Source organism: Grus americana, chromosome Z, assembly GCF_028858705.1.
Source record: "Grus americana isolate bGruAme1 chromosome Z, bGruAme1.mat, whole genome shotgun sequence".
In the NCBI taxonomy this organism is placed as follows: domain Eukaryota; kingdom Metazoa; phylum Chordata; class Aves; order Gruiformes; family Gruidae; genus Grus; species Grus americana.
This window is the reverse complement of record NC_072891.1, coordinates 58,926,367-58,949,292: the sequence shown is the minus strand read 5'-3', so window position 1 is coordinate 58,949,292 and position 22,926 is coordinate 58,926,367. Positions and strand designations below refer to the sequence as shown.

The 22,926-nt window shown below is 40.4% G+C and overlaps 1 protein-coding gene across 3 annotated transcripts in view; it reads right to left on the bottom strand.

The window, feature by feature from the left end:
• RGMB (repulsive guidance molecule BMP co-receptor b) overlaps positions 1 to 22,926 on the bottom strand; it is a 36,836-nt gene that overhangs the window by 3,852 nt on the left and 10,058 nt on the right. The window contains exons 3-4 of one of the 3 annotated variants that reach the window (XM_054810762.1): positions 16,447 to 18,027; positions 11,677 to 11,748 (exon numbers count right to left, since the gene is read on the bottom strand). In XM_054810762.1, coding sequence (XP_054666737.1) covers positions 17,359 to 18,027 — 669 coding nt within the window. In that variant the 3' untranslated portion in view covers positions 11,677 to 11,748; positions 16,447 to 17,358. Of the gene's footprint in view, positions 1 to 11,676; positions 18,028 to 22,926 lie in introns of all 3 variants that reach the window. The other 2 variants (XM_054810761.1, XM_054810764.1) reach the window with 2 other exon arrangements.

Here is a 22,926-nt window from a genome sequence, read left to right as displayed (position 1 = left end):
CCAACTTTAGGTGGTGAAATGGTTATTAAATACAATTATAATTGATGACTTTTGGGTGATATAGCTATTTATCCTCTCAATAGTAATTATGATTCTTGAAGACATTGCAGTTGAAGAATCGGTTACGACAGTGAATAACATTGTAGCTTCCATTGATCTGCTATTTGGGTGGCAGAGGACTTTGGCAGAGGATGTTTTGTTTTTTTCTTTAAATAGCTGTAACCACAGAACTCTGTCTAAATTCCCTGTTCCCAAGAAGCATGAATAGAGGGGCAGGCCATGAGATCCAGGCGCTGTTGACTGCCACAGAGCACACATGCATGCTTTCATCTGCAGCTGTATGCTACCATTTCCATGAATGACTATGGAGCAACTTCTATTACAGTTGACTGAAATTCAGATTTTCTTCACTGTCTCTGTGGAACAGTTATTTCAGGGCCAGTCTTCCAAACCTGGAATCCTTATAGCTAGGTTCAGTGTTTGGCAAACACAAAAAGATTTGATGCCTTACAGATTTACTTTGCCTTCACACTCCTAACGCAGATGGAATACATACTGAAGTAGTCATTCAGTGTTTGGTGAGACAACTAACTGCTTGCAGAAAATGCTTTCCACAGATGATGCCAACTACATAGCCCAAAGGCTGCTTATTCTGTTATTCTGTGGAATTTTGGCATCTGGAATACCAGGATATTTATATGTGGGAAAACAACAACAAGGCTGATAACGAGATGCCTCATGTATATAGTTTTAAGATTACATTCAACCACTTCCATCTCTGCAACAGATGGGAAGAGAGAACCAAGGGAAGGTTGCAGCTGGTCCGCATTTGCTTCCTCACAGAGGTACAAGCAGGAGTCTGATTCTCACTCATGACCCTGATGGGCTCTTCTGTTCAAAAAAATTCCAGAAGACCAATTTTGTCAGAACAACACTGATGCACTGGAACTCTGAAACTGAACTTTAAAATTTTCATTCAACTTAAGCACTCAAGTTTTTTCAAGTTGTGAAAAAGAGAGATAGAGGATTACATATAAGTTCCTACCATAGAGAAACAGGACCACATCTGTACCCAGTTTATTTCCAACATTTGTGAATTGATGCATAATTCATAACAGGTCTCCCTCAGTATACCTGCTTTCAGCATCCTCATTTTGTTTCTTATATCTGCTGAGTATTTAATTTTTCAGTCAAGACCCAAAGAAAAGACTGGGTTTAGTAAGCAGAATTCCTACATGCTATTTTTCAGACAAGCAAATGAGCTTGTCTCATCTCCCAGCTTGCCCCAACAGGAACACCTGGCACCAGCCATGCTTGCCTTCCTGCTGCAATCAGAGATCCTTCCTGGAAGGCTCAGGAACAAGCTAGGAGGAAAAAAAAAAAAAAACCTAGACCAAAGATTTGAGTCAATCCTGGTGGCTGAAAGAAGATATTAAGAGATAAAGAAACACTGAATAAATTGTAGTAGTTGGAAGCATCAGATGACGATAAAATAAAATACTCACATTAAAGTATTTTGGTGTTCAAAAGACATTACTACTAACTGACGTATGTCTCACATTCCCCTTGTTATGCTGGAATAACACAAATTCATCTCATACAACATGTATTTTAAAAAGTTTGCAGTACTAAACTGCATCACTGCACCTGACAAGAAATTATTATATTTTTATTCCATGATCATACACTGAAAAATGCTAAAAGAAAACAAATACTAAATTTACTTCATGGACACTCTGCACTGCAGTGGATGAAGTGAGCTTCCCTAGAAAAAAATAGTTTGGGGCTCTGTTATTAAAAAGGCATCATAAGAATTGCACAGATGCATCTGAATTAAGATTCTGCAAGCAAACTTAGTTCTGGAATTTCCTAACTTTCAAGTGATTTGTTTTACAATTATGCAAATATCAAGTTGCTCTTAAATTTATGGAAAGAAAATTGAAAATACTGTCATTTAAAAATATTCTTGCCTCAGTTTTTAATATTTACAGTGTATTTATTGAAAACATTTCTTTTGTAAAGAAATGATAGGCTGTCAGTCCATCTGTTTATTCTCTATGTTATTATACTACAAAGCTATATATTAAGCCTTTAGGTTATGAATGGAAAAATTACTTGACTCACAGTTAAGCTAAGCAAATTTCAAATAAATAATGGCAATGACTTTTTTGTAATTATGGAAACATAGGTTGTGATTTTAGTAATAAGGTCTGGTTTGAGTTTTATACTTAAATAATATTGTGTTCTCCCTATTCGGAATAATTTTCCAGCAAATTACAAGAGTGATCCTTAAGTACAGCTGCAATATTCAAAAATTTAAAAGCAAATGGGATAATTTACAAGTAAATGGATGCTATAAGATACATCATAATTCCTTGCTTTCAGTACTGTAACTTGAAATAATACAAACTCTTTAAACTTCACACATTCTCCCATTGTGTCTCTATGGCAGAGAAACTAGGGCTGGTTGTTTTTGGTTTTTTTTTTTCCACTTGCAGTGATGATTATGGAGTTTCTCTAGAATTTCAAAACTGCAGAAGGGCAGTCATCTGTGATTGTCTGAGGCTACATCCTTGAACTTCACAACGGTAACTATTTCAAGAGATATACATATTTGAAGACTGTAATAATTGGGCATACTGTGCCTTTTAGATAATTTCATGTTAATTTGTTCTAGTGTTCTGGCCATGTTCTTGTCTGAGAGTAACTGTTAGTCATCTGAGAATGAATGCACTTAACTAAAACAGAATAGGGAAGGTTGCGCTATCAACGATAACGTACAAAATAGAATGGGAGTTTATACTTTAAAAACTTGACCAGAACATGCTGGAATATGGAGGACCTACAGGGTGATATGTTCTGATAGCTCATGGATACCTACTCCAAACATGTCTCTTCAGTCACTAGCTAGAGACTGTCCCAGTACAATACATTTGAAAGAAAGAATACAGTTTTAAAGAACCAAACTACAGAATGCAGTGCTTGATGTACATTTTCTTTTTCAGTAAGGCTCATAGAGTATCTCTTTCCTGTGCAAGTTTCCCTCCAGCATTAAGATTAATGAATACCTGGATCCTAACTCTTCAGATGTAGGTATTTGGAATTTGACACGAGGTAGTGAGCCCTTAAGATCTTGGGAAGGTAAGAGTAATTTTCCAGCCCTGTTTACTTTCACACCAGGAAAAAAGACTGGATTAGACCTTATCCATTGTGCTGGTTTTGGCTGGGATAGAGTTAATTTTCTTCAGAGTAGCTAGTATGGGGCTATGTTTTGGATTTGTGCTGAAAACAGTGGAGATAATATAGAGATGTTTTCGTTACTGCTGAGCAGTGCTCACACAGAGTCAAGGCCTTTTCTGCTTCTCACACCACCCCACCAGCAAGTAGGCAGGGGGTGCACAAAGAGTTGGGAGGAGATACAGACAAGACAGCTGACCCCAATTTACCAAAGGAATATTCCATACCATATGATGTCATGCTCAGCATATAAGGGGCTGAGGGACGTTTGGAGTAATGGTGTTTTATGCGTGATGGAGCCCTGCTTTCCTGGGGATGGCTGAACACCTGCCTGCCAATGGGAAGTAGTGAATGAATTCCTTGTTTTGCTTTGCTTGCATGCTCAGCTTTTGCTTTACTTATTAAACTGTCTTTATCTCAACCCACGAGTTTTCTTACTTTTACTCTTCCAACTGATCTTCTTCGTATTCTGTTCTGGATAGAGAATCCATATGCGGATTTAATGACAGGAAAAATATCATCAAACACACACCCCCTCCAATCTAATTGAGTTAAAAATTTCAAACAGAAAGCTATCTCTCATATTAACAACTCTTTTGCAAACAATACCAAAAAGACATGGAGCAGTTGTTTCAGACAAAAGAAATGAAAGGCACTTGAAAGACAAAAGAACTTAAGGCTGTGGACTTCTAACAGTTTTATTATGGATGCTCACTGCCATGGTAGTTGTGTGTGGTGCTCAAGTCATTGACTACATTTCACAATTTCAGAATTTAATTATGATACTGAAAGGCACAGACAGTTTCACAGAATATATTCTTAAGTATCTCAGAAACTTCTAATATAAAATTAAATTAAGCTTTACTGAAAAAAAATGAGGATTTGATATGCTAACAAAAATCAGAGCTTTGAAGTTCTCTTTGCTCCTCTGTGATTAACAGGAATTTTAAAGAAACAGTTGTTAATTTTAATTGGTCTATACACTACAGGTAGTCAATGTTATCAAGGTTATCAATGGTAGGATTCTGCAAATCAAAACCAGTAGCTAATTTTAAGTGATGAGCAAGATTATTTTCCAAATACTCCAAGTACTTCAGCAAATACTAAATCTATTGCAATTAAAACTCAGTTGAGGTCTTAGAGTACTGCAGTAATAAAAGCTCTCTGATTAATTTCTTACATGTGATTTTCCTGACATGACTTCTGGATGTTTATTTTCAGAGCAGACAGACTTGAAACTGAGCTTACTGAAAAGTCTGTGATAAATATTTACTTTTAGCAAATAATAATAAGGTCCAAGTATGTTCTTTGGGTTCAGCCTTGGTGCATGAACTCAATCTAGATCTAAATTTAAGCCTTCTCACAGAACCAAAAGTTTATATTTTACAACCTCTCAAAATCTTGTGTCAGCAATTTCTGTAAGTCTTCAATAATTATGTATCTTTCAGCTCACTTTCAATAAAGGTCATGAAAAGTACTTTAACAGTAGCTGCTCTTAGGATTACAACTTTTTTAATGTAGTATTTCATCTGCCATTGAAGTACTCTGATGGTCTGCAGAACTGTTAAAAAAAGGGCTATTATGACATTAAGCAGCATGTTTATTAAACCTCCATGCTCTGTAGCACTCTGGTTTTACCAGTTCTAGCAGTTTTGCCAGCTCCTTGTTAACAACTTAAGAACAGACTTGCAGCATATCTCACCTTCTCTTTCTCACCTTCATTCTTCTACATGATTTTTAGCTTAGCAGTTATTACAGTAAGCCCCCCCCCCCATCTTAGCTGCATGAACTTCAGTCAGATATGAACTCTTCATTAGGCATTTCCCAAGAACACATGATTCACAGAATCCTAGATATGTTACATTAATAACTTTTCCCCTGGGATGTCTTCCTTTTCTTTTCCCTGAAAACTATCTTGGTTGACTTTGGGGAAGAGCAGTCTGCCTGGGTTTCCAAAATCCTCATCAAAATGAAAATTCAGTAATTCAGTAAGAGCAAGTGCAGGGTCCTGCACCTAGGGAAGAACAACCACAGACACCAGTACAGGTTAGGGGTTGACCTGCTGAGAAGCAGCTCTGTGGAGAAAGACTTGGGAGTCCTGGTCGACTGGGGTGCATTAAGAGTGTGGCCAGCAAGTCGAGGGAGGCTATCCTCCCCCTCTACTCTGCCCTGATGAGACCACATCTGGAGCACTGTGTCCAGTTCTGGACACCCCAGTTCAAGAAAGACAGGGAACTACTGGAGAGAGTCCAGCGGAGAGCTACAAAGATGATTAGGGGACTGGAGTGTCTCTCATATGAGGAAAGGCTGAGGGAGCTGTGTCTGTTTAGCCTGGAGAAGACTGAGAGGGGATTTATCAACATTTATAACTAGCTAAAGGGTGGATGTCTAGAAAAAGGGGCTAGACTCTTCTCAATGGTGCCCAGTGACAGGACAAGGGGCAATGGGCACAAACTGAAACACAGGAAGGTCCATCTCAATATGAAAAAACACTTCGTCACTTTGAGGGTGACAGAGCACTGGAACAGGCTGCCCAGAGAGGTTGTGGAGTCTCCTTCTCTGGTGATATTCAAAACCTGACTGGATGCAAATCTATGCAACATGATGTAGGTGATCCTGCTCTAGCAGTGGGGTTGGACTAGATGATTTCTAGAGGTCCCTTCCGATCTGTGAATCTGTGAAGAGGATACACTTGTACACCTGTCTTCCTTCAGGGTTCAATCGTGTAGGCATTTTCATTTGCTCCTAGATTGCCAGATCTCATGGTTGATGTTTTTTATTTTCCCATGTTGCTTTGGTAAGACATTTGGTGACAGAACCCCAGAGATGGGCTAGGTATTATCCATGTCTATAAGGCTATGCTGTGAATTTCTTCTAGTAGAAAATCTCCAAGTGTAGGAAAGTGAGAACACAAAGCTCTGTTAACTTCACAATGGAATACAAATTTCTTCTTGTGGACTGCATATCTGCTTGCTTGAATTAGATTTCTGGGTGTCAGAGTGGGAAGGTATTGCTGAAAACCTAGAAATGAAATGGTAACTTCAGCTCTCCTGATTCCTTGATAGGACAAGGCACTCAGTGTAAAGAAGTAATGAGAAGTCTTTTGATCCTTTACAGAAAAATAGTTGATGGTGAGTGCTATGAACTTTAAACAAAGCTTTGGGGTGCATATGCAGGGGAAAGAGCTTCCCTGAAATTCAGGGATGCAGCACTCCAGCCAAAGCTGATACATGATACTCTAAATACTACTATGTTCAGTTTTGGTCCCCATTATAAAAAAAAAAAGATGTGACCGTGCTGGAGAGGGTCCAGAGGAGGGCCACCAGGATGATCAAAGGACTGGGAAGCCTGCCATACGAGACAAGGCTGAGAGAATTAGGTTTGTTCAGACTTCAGAAAGGAAGGCTTTGGGGACACCTTATCACCATGTTCCAGTATTTAAAGGGTGGCTACAAAGAAGATGGAGATTCCCTTTTTACAAGGAGTCACATGTGAGAAACCGGACTGTAAGAACTTTTGTCTCAAAGATAGCTTTGCTCAAGCAGGAAACCCCTCCAGCTATTGAGTGTGATAAGGACGATTGCCGGGTCATAAGGACGATTGCTGGGTCGTAGAGACTTTCAACCTGCGAAAAACACCTTGACGGGTCATGCTTGACGGGTCATGCGTCACGGCGTCAGGTAACAGTTGCTTGAAGAACAGGGCTGGAACCATGTCGTACGTGCCATCATGAAGACCGCCACCAGTATAAAAGGGGACTGCCAAGATGAGGGTGGCACGCCTTCGCCCACCGCTGCAGAACGATTTGGACTCTCCTGAGATGGACCTCCGAGACGCTGTGGACCCATGCCACACCTTTGTCCACAGGACGCTGTGGACCCACACCTTCGTCCACCGCCACAGAACGTCGCCCACGAGGCGTTGTGGACCTGCATCTTCATCTGCCATTGCAGAATGAGAGATTTGGACCCCTCCATTGAGACACCATGGATCCATGGCGGTGATTATTATTGCGATTCTATCCCAGAGTCTTGCTTGGTTTTCTGCTTTGCTTTTCTGCCCTGTCCTATTGCTTTTATTGGTTACCTTTACCTTTTCTTTTTTTTCACTCTTTTTATAATAAAACTGTTCCTGGTACACGGCATTTGACCTTGTTTGTGTCTTAATCTCGCTCTTGGGATCGTATCGAAACCTCCCCAACACTGGATCGGGACAACATAGAAACGACAAGGGGTAATAGGTGCAAGTTACTCGTGGGGAGATTCCAACTGGACTCTAGAGGAAAATTTTTCACAATAAGAACAATCAGCCATTGGAATAACCCCCCCCAGGGAAATGGTGGATTGCTCAACATTGGACACTTACAAGATTTGGCTGAACAGGGTGCTAGACCATCTTGTCTAGACCGTGCTTTTGTCTAGATGGAGCTTTTGCCAAGAAAGGTTGGATCAGATGATTCTTGATGCCCCTTCCAACCTGGTATTCTATGATTCTAATCCCTATATTCAAAGTTAGGTGTAAGGGTGCAATAAGAATGGAAGAATTGTATTCCCCCTTTATGAATAGGATAGACTGAAAGCTTACTCTGTGGATAAGGAACTGTGGTGGGTTAACCCTGGCTGGATGCCAGGTGCCCACCAGAGCTGCTCTATCACTCCTCCTTCTCAACTGGACAGGAGGAGAAAATATAACTAGAGGCTCATGTGTCAAGATAAGGGCAGGGAGAATTTGTTCACCGATTATCATCATGGGCAAAACAGACTCAACTTACAAAATTAATCTAATTTATTACTGAGCAAAACACATTAGAGCAATGAGAAATAAAACCAAATCTTAAAACACCTCCCCCCACCCCTCCCTTCTTCCTGGGCTTAACTTTACTCCCACTTTCTCTCCTTCCTCCCCCCAAAGTGGCACAGGGGAATGGGGGTTACGATCAGTTCATCACACATTCTCTCTGCTGCTCCTTCCTCCTCAGAAGGACGATTCCTCACACTCTTCCCCTGCTCCAGCGTGGGGTGCCTCCCACGGGAGACAGTCCTTCACGAACTTCTCCAATGTGAGTCCTTCCCATAGGCTACAGTTCTTCACGAACTGCTCCAGCATGGGTCTCTTCCGTGGGGTGCAGACCTTCAGGACCACACTGTTCCAGTGTGTGTCCCCCACGAGGTCACAAGTCCTGCCAGCAAACGTGCTCCAGCGTGGGCTCCTCTCTCCACAGGGCCACAGGTCCTGCCAGGAGCTTGCTCCAGCATGAACTTCCCACAGGGTCACAGCCTCCTTCAGGTATCTCTACCTGCTTCAGCATGGGGTCCTCCACGGGCTGCAGGTGGAATCTCTACACCCCCTCATCCTTCCCCCATGGGCTGCAGGGGGACAGCCTGCCTCACCATGGTCTTCTCCACAGGCTGCAGGGGAATCTCTGCTCTGGCACCTGGAGCACCTCATCCCCCTCCTTCTGCACTGACCTTGGTGTCTGCAGAGTTTCTTACATCTTCTCACTCCTCTCTCCAGCTGCAAAAGCTGCCACTCCTTTTCTTTCTTCCCTTCTTAAATATGTTATCACAGAGGCACTACCAACATCACTGATGGGCTCAGCCCGGGCCAGCAGTGGGTCTGTCTTGCAGCCGGCTGGCATTGTCTCTGTCAGACCTAGGGGAAGCTTCTAGCAGCTTTTTGCAGAAGCCACCCCTGTAGCCCCGCCCACCCACTAACAAAACCTTGCCACACAAACTCGAAACAGGAACAGAGGTGAAAAGGACTGGCAGTGGATATGATCTTTATTCAAGATGGAGACATGCCTTACTATCTTAGAGGGTCTAAACCACTGCATAAAGTCACTTTGGCACATTAGAAAATTATTTCCTGAGACTAAAAATCAAGCAGATTCTCTATGTACATACTGATCCATATGCACACTTAATCTCCAAGAGCCCTGTCAAGGGGAAATTAGCAAAACATATCCCCCCCATAAATTGTTATCTGGGGAAGTTTCATTAATGATTGTCAGATAACCTTTATTGTCCACAATTAAACTGCAGTTAGCAGCTTTATGTTTAAGGCAAGTACTCTGCCAGAGGCTAATATACTACTGGCAGCTTAAATATCCAGTAAAAATATCCTCTGAACAAAGCTGAAATTGGGAGGTTTTTCATTTCTTGTCATTAGAGTAACTAGTTCACTTATAAATGAACTGCTTTTAGATTCCGACATTGTGGGAATGGTGTGTTTTCACCCAGAGAGATATTACATAGCATGTTGATTTTAAGGATTTGCATTGTAATTGTTAGCACTAGCAGGCAAGTGATCTTTTCTTAATATTGAAAGAGCTGTTAAGATTTTCACTTTTGAAGTGAACCTCCTTATTTCCCTTTTCCTCTTACCATGCTTCAGTTCACATCTCTGACTGGATGTAATTGAGCTTTCCGGGTGAAACTAAACGGGAAGAAGTGTTCCAGAAGATCATGCAATGCACTCCAGCTGCTGCCAGCTGTTTGTTCAGTTCGAGACAGTGTAGAACTAAGCCAAAGCCAAATCCTCTGAAACGTGCAGAACTAGAGATTTCACTATACACTTCTAGTCCCATCAGACAATGGAGGCACAATATCCTAACACTTTTTTGAACAGAGTTCTATTGGCTGATTTTTCCATAATTGTGAAGTTAGACTTTTTACCAGGCTCTAAATGCCAAAGTAGAAAGTGTTTCCATTTGTAAGGGTCCTCTATTTCAGTCAGTGAAACTGTCACATCAGGATTACCAGGTTTGCTGAACAGGTCAGCAGTAAAAAATAATCTAGAGGAAGTAATCTACAATCTTACAAGCTCAAGCTCTGCTGACAAAGAAGAAACTCTTTGCATTTCTGTCAATGAACATGCATGTCTACTTGTAGAAACTGTCAAGGATTCAAACACAGAGGGTCATCATGGAAGGACTTAATATTTTTTGACTGAGGAGCCCTAACTAGTTGCAAGGAGAGGGCAGAAGACTGTGATTGCCATAAATGTAAGTGCATCTGAAATTATTTTTCACCAATTATTATAGAAGTTTATTACATAATTATAATATCTAATATATAATTATATATACATAATTACACACATATATTATTATATCTGATTTCCCCAATGGGACTATTTATTGATCTTTTTAGCATACATAAAGGCCATCTCATTTGCAAGAATAGGTGAGACGTGACTTTTTTATGTGCACATTAAAAAAAAATCCAAAATGGTGGCATTCCAAAGCATCACAAACACTACTTGTGCAAGCCACAGTTTAATTATTAGGGCCTTTTTATGGAATTTATAATTGCTAAAGTATTGTAAAATTACTAAATGAAAAAACTCCCAAACTTTTTTTTTTTTTCCCAAAAAGTCTCTTCTGGTATCATCTATCTTTGAAAGCTTAGTATCAACTCACTTGCTTTACAGGGAATTAGTTCACCGTGTTTTAAGCAAGCTGTGGACAGATGACTGGCAGCACATGAAGAAGCAAGGACTAGATGAAGGCAAGTCATGCCAAAACCACTGGCACTGCATCAAGGTCAGGACAAAGGGATTAGAGATGGCACCACAGACACTGATGTACATTATGTTTTAATTTGTTTTAGCTACCAGGAGGGTTTGCCACCGTTGGGCTATCTCCACAGAGAGACAGGGTTAGAGACAGTGTTATTCCTCTGACATAAGATGCTACTCCATCTATAGAAAGTTGGAACGGTATGTTTCAATCCTAACACAGTCTTTGAAGGCACATTTCATATGCTTCCAAGCAGACTGATATGAAAAAGCTGAGCATTTGTTCTGAGAAAGGACAGCTGCTAGATCAGGCCTCTGGGTTTCTTATAAAACAGGGGCTGAGTTAAAGAATTTAATCAGATATAGCTAGGTACTGAGCTATTTGTATTGAGGATGTTACAGGCATCTGCAATGATTTTCAGGGGTGGCTAGCTTTTAAAATCACTTATTGCCTGGACCTACTGTTCAGGTGCTGCAGTGCTAAGAAGCATAGCATGGAGACATTTGGGTTGCACTGCTATCTAGTTAAGACTTTTTGAGAGTGAGCTACCTTGGAGCAAGTAAGACTGTCAGGATTCACAGCAGGGTTTTGTAGCTTTTAGCTATGCAGTAGGAAATATTGGGCTAAAATTCTCATAGGACTGGACTTGGCAACTCCAGCTCAGAGGGAGTGCAGTCCTCCACCAGAGTTCCCAGCTAAGGAAGCAGCTTGCACTTTCACTTATCACTGCCAGATAAAAGCTGATAAACCCAGTAGGATAATGATTATTACAGTCACCCAAGAAGGCAGGAAACCTTTGCTTAAACATCTCCTTTACATAATTTAGAGTGGGAATTCGAACAAACACAGATCTCTTAACTTTCTAGTCAAATACATTAATAATTTGGCTGCAGAGTATTTAAGGGTTGTGGCAATCTCACCTGTTGAAACTGTTCTGCTCTCTGCAAAACACTTGTATGGTTATGACAGCAAGACACACACCAAAGGAGAGCCTAAAATATAAAGCACACTAATTAGAAAACACAGCCCTTGCTCCTATGCCTGATGCTTATGTTATATACTTTGTGCCATTCGCTGGAAAATGTACAGAGTCTAGGAATTAAGGCCAAAATTAAGATTAGAAGCCTTACACACTATGATTCCACTCAACCTCTTCTTTCCCCTTTGTCTCCTCTCTTCCCCCTCCTGCATCTGCTTTGGGAGCGGAGAAGGGGCCAGTACAGAAAGGATGAGGTGGCCTTGTTGCCTTCTTCAGGTATGCTCTAAAAATAAATAAACTATTCAAAGTTTCAGTGTACAGGCCAGGCCAAGAAGGTTAGGTGAGGCTTTTAGAGGTCAAAGTGTATCTATTAGTCAGGCCTGGGAGACAGATGTGGCGCTGTGCAGGAAATGCTGGGTCAGCTGGCTTGTCTCTAGCAAACACACGTAGTCCCTGAATAGGAACCTAGGCTGGAATTTAAAATGTAACCATCAGGGTTGGAATTATTTCATCTGACTTCAGCTATTTAAAAATTAGCTGCCTGGGTCTCCCCTCTACTGAAGGATATCAGTAGGTACCTCCAGAAGACAATTCAACCCAACCTACAACACTGCCATTTAGTCCACTGACTACAGAGAAGGCCCTACATGTTTAATTTACTAAATTTAGGTGAAATAACTCTCAAGTGTACAGTATGTCTCCAATCTCTTCCAAAGCTCCTAAAACCTTGTTTGGATAAAGCTATCACTTTATAACACAGAATGGCATTTATTTGATAATAGGTCCCGGTCGTTAGGGCATCGGCACTCTTGCAAGCTGTGAAAGATCGAGGCAAGGAATTTTAACTTGCTTCTCCCACACTCTGGCAGAATGCTTACCACAACTACACTATAAACAACTCTTACCATCATCTGCCAAACATCAGGTACCTGTCAAAAATGTCCTGCAAGTAAACCAGGCAGATGAATAACATGTGAATCTGGCTAGGGTGCACATACAACTGCATTTTTCTTCTCTGCTCAGCCACAAAAATACAGGTTCCTTGAGGACCTTTACTGGATTAAGAAGAGAGGTAGAGATCCTAAAGAAACCTCTGGGTTCAAGCCGAGGCAGCTTTGCTGTGTACCTCTATTTTGGATTTAAACACTTCACACACCAACTAGACATTTAAAATCTTTTGTAGATCCAGCCCTAAACGTGTACTAGAATCAATGACACATCTTTTGTGTATATAATGGATTATTCTTCTACTGTTATGGTGTAGAAAAAAAGTAGAAATTAAGCTTTAAATCTGCAGTAATCATGAAAATAATTCCTATAAATAAAAATTACTGGCACTCCACATACAACATATTAAGTCCTTTTTGTATTTAGTGATCAGTTCTGATATGTACCCCTGCATGTATCTGAAGTCTGCAATCTTACCATTCACAGTTGATTTACTAATCAGCAGCTTTTAATTCCAATGAGGTGTAATTTACACAGACTAAAAGAATTCTAGATCAGATCACATGCAATTGTTTTACATCAGCATCACAATAAATTTACCTGCATACTTGTCCTTGATCTGTCACTATGTTGCTCTCCAAAACAAGGTAGTAAGAATGATAAAATCTAATGAACAACATTGACCCACAAAATCCTTGTTTCTTTTGAATATAGATGAGAGAACTAGCAGCACAACACAACTTGTCTTGTAAGCAACAAAAAAACCTTCTGAAAAACAAGGGAGTCATTACTAGTCATGTTTAGGCATTGTATGAATAGCAGTCTTTAGTAGCTGGATTAGGGAAAGACAGAAAGGAATAGAGTTTATATCAGTCAAGACACAGATGGGAATTAAAATAATCCAAAGCATGAAAATTTCAGTGTAAAACACCGCAGCTGTACTTACATGAAGAAAATGAATGGAAGATTTGAAATTGTGCTATGAGTCTGTCAAAACAAAGCCACAAACCACTTGGGCATTTTCCTAAACATGTCCACTAATGAAACCCTCACTAGGCAGTGCAAAGCTTGCAACATTGCTTGCTTCGCTTCAGGGTATATGTAAGTAAATAGCTACTTGCACATCCTCAAAACCCATAAAACAAATGCACAGTATCCATAATGCTAAGGCAAGAGAATATAAATAGTTGGTGATCTATTTTCTGGCAGTACACCAGCAGCTTGAAAGGAAATGCACTACTGAAGGGCTCTAAATTGACCACAAGAGCCAGGTTGTTCTCAGACCCTGCATTTCTCTCAGGCTGCGTTTCACTTAACAGGTGCTCTATGCAGATTATTGTCCAGCCAGATTTTCCAGGAAGAAAGAAAAAAAAAAATTTGGTTTGAGAGTTAGTTGAGCATACTATTTCCTTTATGTATATATAAAATGAAGTATTAAGCACCTGGTTCTCTGCTCAGTTCTGTGACATGCTTCCTAGGGAAGTCATCCGACTCCACAACTACAGAGAACTATCCTTAGCTGCTGTTAAGACCTCTGTTAACATAGGATTAGGAAATACTCTGGTTAGAAATTATCTAGAAGATACTTAACCTTTTGAATAAGTCTCTAATATCCAAAGCTTCAGCCAACTTTTTTAAGACAAAGAGCAGTAACAGATAGCATGATAGCTTACTAGTTGTTGCATGAAAATAATGATCATGCTATATTGCCTCCTGCAGAGCTTATCATGGTAGATCAACACCTTTCAAAGTAAGCTCTTACAGGTGCGATGGCCGCCTTCTGTATACACTAAACATACACATAAAGTTCCCTTTGCTTTCTACAGTTGTTTCCACGAAGCATTTCAATGATTTATCTACCAAGGAAAATTGTTCCTCATAAACCTCAAATTCTAGCTGTAACACAAGCTTAGCAAAACAACACTCAAAGTTGTGTTTATTAGGTCTTTCTTGGTATGTATCTGACATAACTTGATCTAAGTTTTAGCACTTTCAATTTACCTTCATACCATGTGATTAGCCCTGCAGCTGAAACATTACAGCTCCTATGTATACTTAGCAGATCATCTTGTTAAATAAGACCCTGTAATCTTATGGACTCTTTCTTATCATTTATTCTTTCAATGCCTCAATCTCTTCCTCAGTTTTACAGGAAGTAATTTTCTCTTCTAGGGTTCTTCTGAGAGTTGTCCAGTACTTTAGAAGAGGATTTTCATAATGCCTCTCAACATGGATGCAGCAATACCAGATGACTGTGCTGAAGCTCTTTAAATATCTCTGCAAACACTACAAAGGAACTGTACAAGCAGGATCCTGAGAGGATGGTTCCTGCTGTTGGTTTCCCATACGCTGTCTTTTAAATAAACCGGCCTGGTTTGCAGCTGCTGGTCATAAATTTCACTACAGAGCTTATTTAGCAGAGGAGAAATAAGCATCTGCAAAGAAGTATGATTGCACTCAGCACATTCCTACCCAACAAGAGATAGCTAGGAAGCAAAGTGGGGCTTTGTTTATGGATTGCCTGCTCAGTGGCCCGCATCCCCAATTTCTCCACACCCCACCAGGGGTCACTAAAACTACATTACAGACATTCCTCAGCAGGGTAGACAACTTTATTCTTACATCATATTAAAGTATTTACACACTGCACAGCCACTCTTTTACACAAACATATACTTACTGGTATATTCATGAACATCTAAAAGGTTTTGCAAAGACTGACACACTGTGGGGTTTCTAAGCATGAAAAAATCCCATACCTGTAGCCTTCTAAAAGCCAGCCATTTTGGAGGGTCTGTGAAAAAAAGTGTTCCCTCTAAGCTGAAGTTGTCCCCAGAGACCATTCCCTAGCTTCAAAATATCCAGGTTTGCCATTAACTAAAGCTCTCTTGATGGCAGACTTTAAGAATGAACATATGCAAATAACAGTTTCTCAAGAAATCCAACAGTAGGAACAAGAAAATGGAAAACTCTTTAGGGGAATTACTACATTTCTGAAATATTATTTATCTGAGAGGCTCACAACTGAATGCTAGTATACATATATAGCATATATATATGTATATACATACAGGATTCTGGTACAGAGGAAATTAACTACTATACAGTGCCTGCCCAATAAGTATGTGCACCACTGGAAGCAACACTAGTTAATCCATCAGCTTTCAGCCATGAGAACTTTAAATTCAGAGCACTGATGAGAAAGTTCAGCCACACAAAATATGAAGAAGCTTGTCACCATCAGGTGAAACCACTGGAGCCACATTATCAGACATATCATAAATCCACAAGTCTAACTTGCCTGAAACTGCACCATCAGACAGCACAGACAGAACAAACTGCCAGTAGTCTAATCTAAAGTAAATTTTTACCTTCCACCTTAATTCAGTTCTGACTACTTTCATCTCAAGTATTCCCAGAATAACACCTTTATGCTGGGTAATTATACATCTATACGGGGAATTAATTAGTTTCTTTGAAAAGACTACTGCTATCCTTAACCAGTCAACAGTCCCTAACCTAGCCAGAAGAGACTGCATAAAAACTGGGAGCTTTCATTCCATGAATAAACTCCATCTCCATCCATCAAGGCAAACACTAGTTCAAGATTGCTTAACAAAGGCAAGGGTTATTTGAGTCTTATCAGTCCAGTCTCAGATGAAGTTTTAAGAGTGAAATAAAACCATGTTGGAGCTGGGTTTATTGTAGCATGTATTAAAGCTTCCACTTCTTGCAGCAGATTAAGGCACTAAGTAAAACCAACCTTCAGGCCACCAAATCATTCTTCTCGTAGCTCCTCAGTAAGAGTAGTCAGAGCCTGTGGCGTCACTCCCCTCCTTCTTCTAAATGTATAGATAGCATTAGCACCTAAGCAAGGGACAGAATTCAAGCTTGTGATTTCTCCAGTCCATCTTGGAGAATGACTTAAGCCTCCTGGTTAGAGGCAGCAATAGTTATGTTACATGCTTATACAACTAGACCATTAATATCTTTTGAAATGATCTGTCTACTGGTTCTATAAAGCTATGTAAGTGTCACTCCAATGCATTCCCTCTTCTTCTTTTGAAACTCATGCCATGAAACTAGGAAATGTCAGAATTACCAAGAAGGTTCTGTAATTCATGTTATCCAAGATGGTCATCTGAGCTAATGGGAAGCACTTCACTCTTTCCTTCCAAAGGAGGGATGATGATTTGTTTGAGGGACAGAATACAATAATGATTTTAACTAGTGAATCCAGCAAATCACCAATGTCATTACAGGACAAGAGATGTGCTGTCTCTAGAGTAAGAGAAATGACAGAAAAAAACCCACGAATTAATCTAGCTAAAAAATTTGTTAAACCAAGTAGTACTTAGAGGGAGCACCGAGTATTGTATGCACGTTTGTATGTATAATACATAGTTACTCAGATCACACATAAATATTTAATATATAAAAAATAAAGTGCTTTCTATCAGGTCCCAATGCAGGGACATTACAAAACATTTCAACAACTGCAAAACAAATACATACAAAGAATACTACATCACACATGAAAACAGTTAACACAATACGTACAATCTGGTGGGCATCCCAAGATAAAACATCCCTTCATATACATGGTATATACACATATACTCATCTTTACTCAATATATTATGACAATATATACTTCAAAACTTTGTTATAGGCCCTACAAAAACTCAACAAGGATCAAGCACACAAGTCCGAAAACAACAAAGAATTTGCTACTCTTGCCCACACTACCATGTCCACTACTGGGAAAGATATGCCAGTGCTCTTTTCTGGGGTGCAATGCCTCCACATCCTGCAAGGCACTGTGAGCAGCAGCTGTGAAGTTTGCATCACCAGTGGTGAGTAGGTCAAATACACATGAGTAAAAATAGATGTCCTTCACCAGCATCTTCTCATGGCATTTAGTGGTGGCAGTATCCAGTGTGTACATTGACCGTGGATGAGCAGCACCATCCTGAGGGAACAACTGCCCTATCACAGGCAATGGTAAGTGGCCACTATCATCAATACGTTCACTTGAAGGGCAACCATTCACACACAGCTGTAGATCCTGGCTCTCCTTGTAGGCCATGACCAACTCTTGAGGCATGCGAATGGCCAATGTTAAGTAGCGCCCAAGCTGGCGTATATACACTGTGGTCCCGATGTACTTTGCATGTATTTCGATGTATTTGCCACTGACTTTCTCCACAATTCGCAAGCTTTTGGTGTTCCCATCACCTCCATTCGTTGTACCATCAACAAAAGCTGCAGGCAAGTCATCAGTTACTGCTTGATATACTTTCTGATCTGTACAGTCTTGGTACGATTTAAAGATAATAGTTATCTGGGGGGGGTGTAGGAGAGGAAAAAAAAAAGCAAAGTTAGTGGAAAAAAATAATTTTGCATCCTCTTCCAATGTGCAGTTGAACATATTTGGGACTGCCCACTAGCTCTGAGCTTGATTGACCACCAGCACAGAGCTTGATAGCTGTCCCCAGCTCATGCCTAAAGCAAAACAGTTCGTACACATGCTTATAGCATTTTACCAGATGGCAATTATTAAATTTGTTCTTAGGTTAGCCTGGAAGCAAGACTTTTAGCATGTGGCAACAACCACAAGGTCAGGAAAGAAAAAGGCTTTATATTTAATTAAGTATCACAACTCCCTTCTGCCTAACGGTTTCTTAGTACTTTGGAATGCATCCTGCAGTCACAGAGAAGCGTAAGTACCAAGTAATTACCACAATACTAGCCACTATGGCAAAACCAAAATGAGACTATACAAAATCACAGAAAGGGACAAGAGAACTCAGCCTCCCACTCATTATATTCTCACCACTCCTTTCACAGTGACAGTACGACCCTTGTCAGGCTACTGTACACTTGTTGAATGTGTTGCCAGGATTAGCTGGGTGAGACTACTTTAAAAGCATTGATGTATTTAGTGCTTTATCAGCCATCAACACAACAGGCAGTGACATGAAATATGCATGACCAGGAAGAATAACAAGTCAAATAACTGGCTTAGGGTTCATGGATCCATTAGTCCTAGAACTGGGAGATGTGAGACTTCCAGTCCACTGTTGCTAGAAAATGTGCCCATGGAGGAAAAAAGCAAGACTGAAAGACACTCAAATACATGTTTTTGAAGAGTGACTTCCAACACACAAACCAGGAGCATAAAGCAATTACTCATTCTTTTAACATTATGACTGGCCTTTTAAACCTTTACACTTATTTGAATAAGCCACAACAGAAAAAGTGGGTCCTCCAGTCTTACTTGAAGGGAATAATTAGGCTATTTGGCAGACTGAGTTTGGAGTGTCCTGAAATAAAAAGTATAATGAGGAATCATATATAAATATTAGAAACAGATATGTTATTTCTTTTACACTTTAGAAAGGAATGACTTCTTCAAAAGGTCAAAGGGAATACTGCACCAGGAACAGATATTTTAATCATTATTTTCATCATTGATTGATTACATCAAAATTACTTACAGTCTGCTACAAGATTCAGAGTACTCCAAAACACATTAGAAGGCATTTTCAATCTAACATTACACTTTTTCATTAAAACCTACTGTATATCAAACTCATGTTTTAATTTCAGTTAAACAGCACATTTCTACACAACAGCTTTTGTTTTCTGTCCCTCTGCTTTGAAGTAAGAGCTAGAAGTTAAATAAACAGCTGATTAAGAGACAATCCAAACAAAACCTCTACCTTCACTAGCCTCACTTCTCCATATCAGTTGCATAACACAAAAGTCTTCCGTTCTCCCTCCTTCCATTGCATCAATTCCTCCTTTGGAGTATGCAGATGTACCCTCAACAGCATTACACTAGTTTGAAATTTTTGGTTTGTCCCAGTTTGTTGATGTTCAGTCTTTCTGGCTGTCTCACACACACAGACAATACTTGCTATTTTGATTTCCTATGTTCCCTCTGGTGCTGTCTGTCTGGAACTTTCAATTGTTTTTCTTTGCATTAATCAGTTATACAGCCAGCTTGAGACCATCTGTAGTCAAGCAATTTGGTAAACTGTCTTTGAGGCACAGCTAAGCTTGAATGCCTACGCCCAAAATCCAGAAAATGCACGTGTCCATGTTGTTGTGAAGACAACCTCACAACTCTATGCATAGTGAAGTAAACTCAGAAACCCAGAGAAGAGAAACCTGAGATCTGTCAAGTGATTAGTATTTCTGCATATAATCCAGAGCCTCATGCAATAAATCAAGTTCTATATTTTATATAACGGTTTTGATGAAACAGACTTCTATCTCAGCCTGCTTAGACAAAGAAGCATTCCTACTTCCTCGAGCACATTTGTGTTGCTCTGAAATGACAGAATGATTTACATTTCAGCTGAAGTAAAGTTCTAAGTCTGCTCAGCCCCTGAACAAGTCTCTAGTCAAAAAGAGTTAATGGTTTTAATGGGACACAAAACTGGCTACTTGGTAAAACAGTTAAGCTAGGCAAAATTTATCAGTCAGAAACCACCAAATTATTGTCTCCAAAGCTCCCACCTCTGCAAGAATTAAATGTACACAATTTCAGAGACACAGAGGGAGAACAGAAGCCTTCACCCTAAGGCAAGATCAGCAACAATGCTGCACAATGAATAAAGGCTGAACGACTATTAAGTGAATGAAGGCCTCCACATACCTTGCAAGGATGCTCCAAACAGAGAATCAATAGAGACCATTAAGACTTTCCAAGGACATACTCATATTTAAACAATGCAGCTCAATAAATTAGGTTTAGATATTGTGTTTTCTGTCATATGACGTTCATCTAATCCATAGGCCACATCAGTAAAACCAGAGTTCTGTAAGGTTCCCTTATCACCTGCTCCTACCTCAATCTCACGCCCTGGTATTGAGGGATACTCAAGGGCTTGTTGCAAAAGGAGATGAAGCAAATTCAACTGCAAAGTTTTCTCTGTTTAAGTTCTCAAGGTAACAGAAAGCATTAAATAGTGTAAAAGGTTATTTCAAACCAATTTAACGTGTTATATGTGTACATGTACCTATGGTACTTTCTGCGCTCTGGCTGGGTTGTAAGAACACCCCCACAAAGCTGCTCATGCATCACTGTTTATGGACTAGAAACTAGCTACCGTTTCTAAACCTAGGACAGAAAAAATCCAAATGCCAGAACCTTCAGATGAAGAAAGTTATTTTGAAAATATTGGTATCCAAGACTCGGTCTCCAGGCACATACAGAGCCCTTAAGCTACTGCAGTGAGGAAGGTAAAAGAAGAAAATAAGGTTATTTCAGAGACTCATCTGAAGATACAATATACAAACTTCAGCTATACTAAGATTACTAAAACCAAAAAACTCCCACACATTCAATCTGCACTTGAAATATTTCATTTTGGACTTCATTCCCCCACTCCTGATGCCAGTAACATCTTCCTCACTAAAGGTACTGATCACAAAGATTACTTAAATCCCATTGCACATGCGAAGCCTTTCAAGGATGGTATTACTGAGATGCCAAAGTGAAGTTTCTAGAAGACCTTCATGTATCAGTAGAAGGTACCTGGCTTGTGTGCCTTAAACAAAAGCAACACTTTCAACTTGTACTTCTTGAACTAGTCTTCACTAGTACCATAATGCAATTACAATGCCATAGGCCTGACTGTATGTTGCTATTTTACTATGTATTTCATAGAACTATAGAATCATTTAGGTTGGAAAAGACCCTTAAAATCATTAAGTCAAACCATTAACCTAACGCTACTAAGTGTGCCACTAAACCATGTCCCTAAGCAGCATGTCTAAATGTCTTTTAAATACCTCCAGGGACGGTGGCTCAACCACTTCCCTGGGCAGCCTGTTCCAATGCTTGATAACCCTTTCAGTGAAGATATTTTCCATCATATCCAATTTAAACCTCCCCTAGTGCAGCTTGAGGCTGTTTCCTCCAGTCCTGTCACTTCTTACTCAGCACTTGGCCTTGTTGAACCTCATTGATCCAGCCTGTCCAGATCCTTCTGTAGAGCCTTCCTACCCTCTAGCAGATCAACCCTCCTGCCGAACTTGCTGTCGTCTGCAAACTGACTGAGGGTGCACTCGATCCTGCCATCCAGATCATTGATAAAGGTATTAAACAGAACTGGTCTCAATACTGAGCCCTGGGGAACACTTGTGACTGTTTGCCAACCTGATTTAAATCCATTGGCCACAACTCTTTGGGCCTGGCCATTGAGACAGTTTTTTTACCCAGCAAACAGTACACTCATCCAAGCTGAGCAGCTAGCTTCTCCAGGAGAATGCTGTGGGAAACTGTCAAAGACTTTACTAAAGTCCAGGTAAACAACATCCATAGCCTTTCCCTCATCCACTAAGCAGGCCATCTTGGCATAGAAAGAGATCGTTAGTCAAACAGGACCTGCCATTCATAAACCCATGTTGACTGGACCTGATCAGTTGGTTGTCCTGTATGTGCCATGTGATGGCATTCAAGATGATCTGCTCCATAACCTTCCCTGGCACTGAGGTCAGACTCCCAGGCCTGTAGATCCCCAGATCCTCCTTCTGGCCCTTCTGATAGAAGGGCATCACATTTCCTAACCTCCAGTCAACCAGAACCTCCCCAGTTAGCCAGGACCACTGATAAATGATCAGAAGTGGCCTGGTGGACACTTCAACCAGCTCCCTCAGTACCCTTAGGTGGATCCCATCCGGCTCCATAGACTTGTGTGTGCCTAGGTGGTAGCAGGTCACTAACCATTTCCCCTTGGATTATGGGAGCATCATTCTGCTCCCTCTCCCTGTCTTCTAGCTTAGGGGGCTGGGTACCCTGCAAACAATTAGTCTATTAAAGACTGAGGCAAAGATGGCATTAAACACCTCAGCCTTTGTCACTCTGTTTCCCTCTGCATCCAATACAGGACAGAGATTCTCCTTAGCCCTCCTTTTGTTCCTAATGTATTTATAGAAACATTTTAATTGTCTTTTACTGCAGTAGCTAAATTAAGTTCTAGTTGGACTTTGGCCCTTCTAATTTTCTCCCTGTACAACTTCACAACGTCTGTGTAGTCCTCCTGAGTTGTCTGCCAAAGGATATAAACTCTCTTTTTTTCCTGAGTTCCAGCCAAAGCTCTTTGTTCAGCCAGGCTGCTCTTCTTCCCTGCCAGCTTGTCTTTTGGCACATTGGGACGACCTGCTCCTGCAACTTTAAGATTTCCTTCTTGAAGGATGCCCAGCCTTCCTGGACTCCTTCATCCTTCAG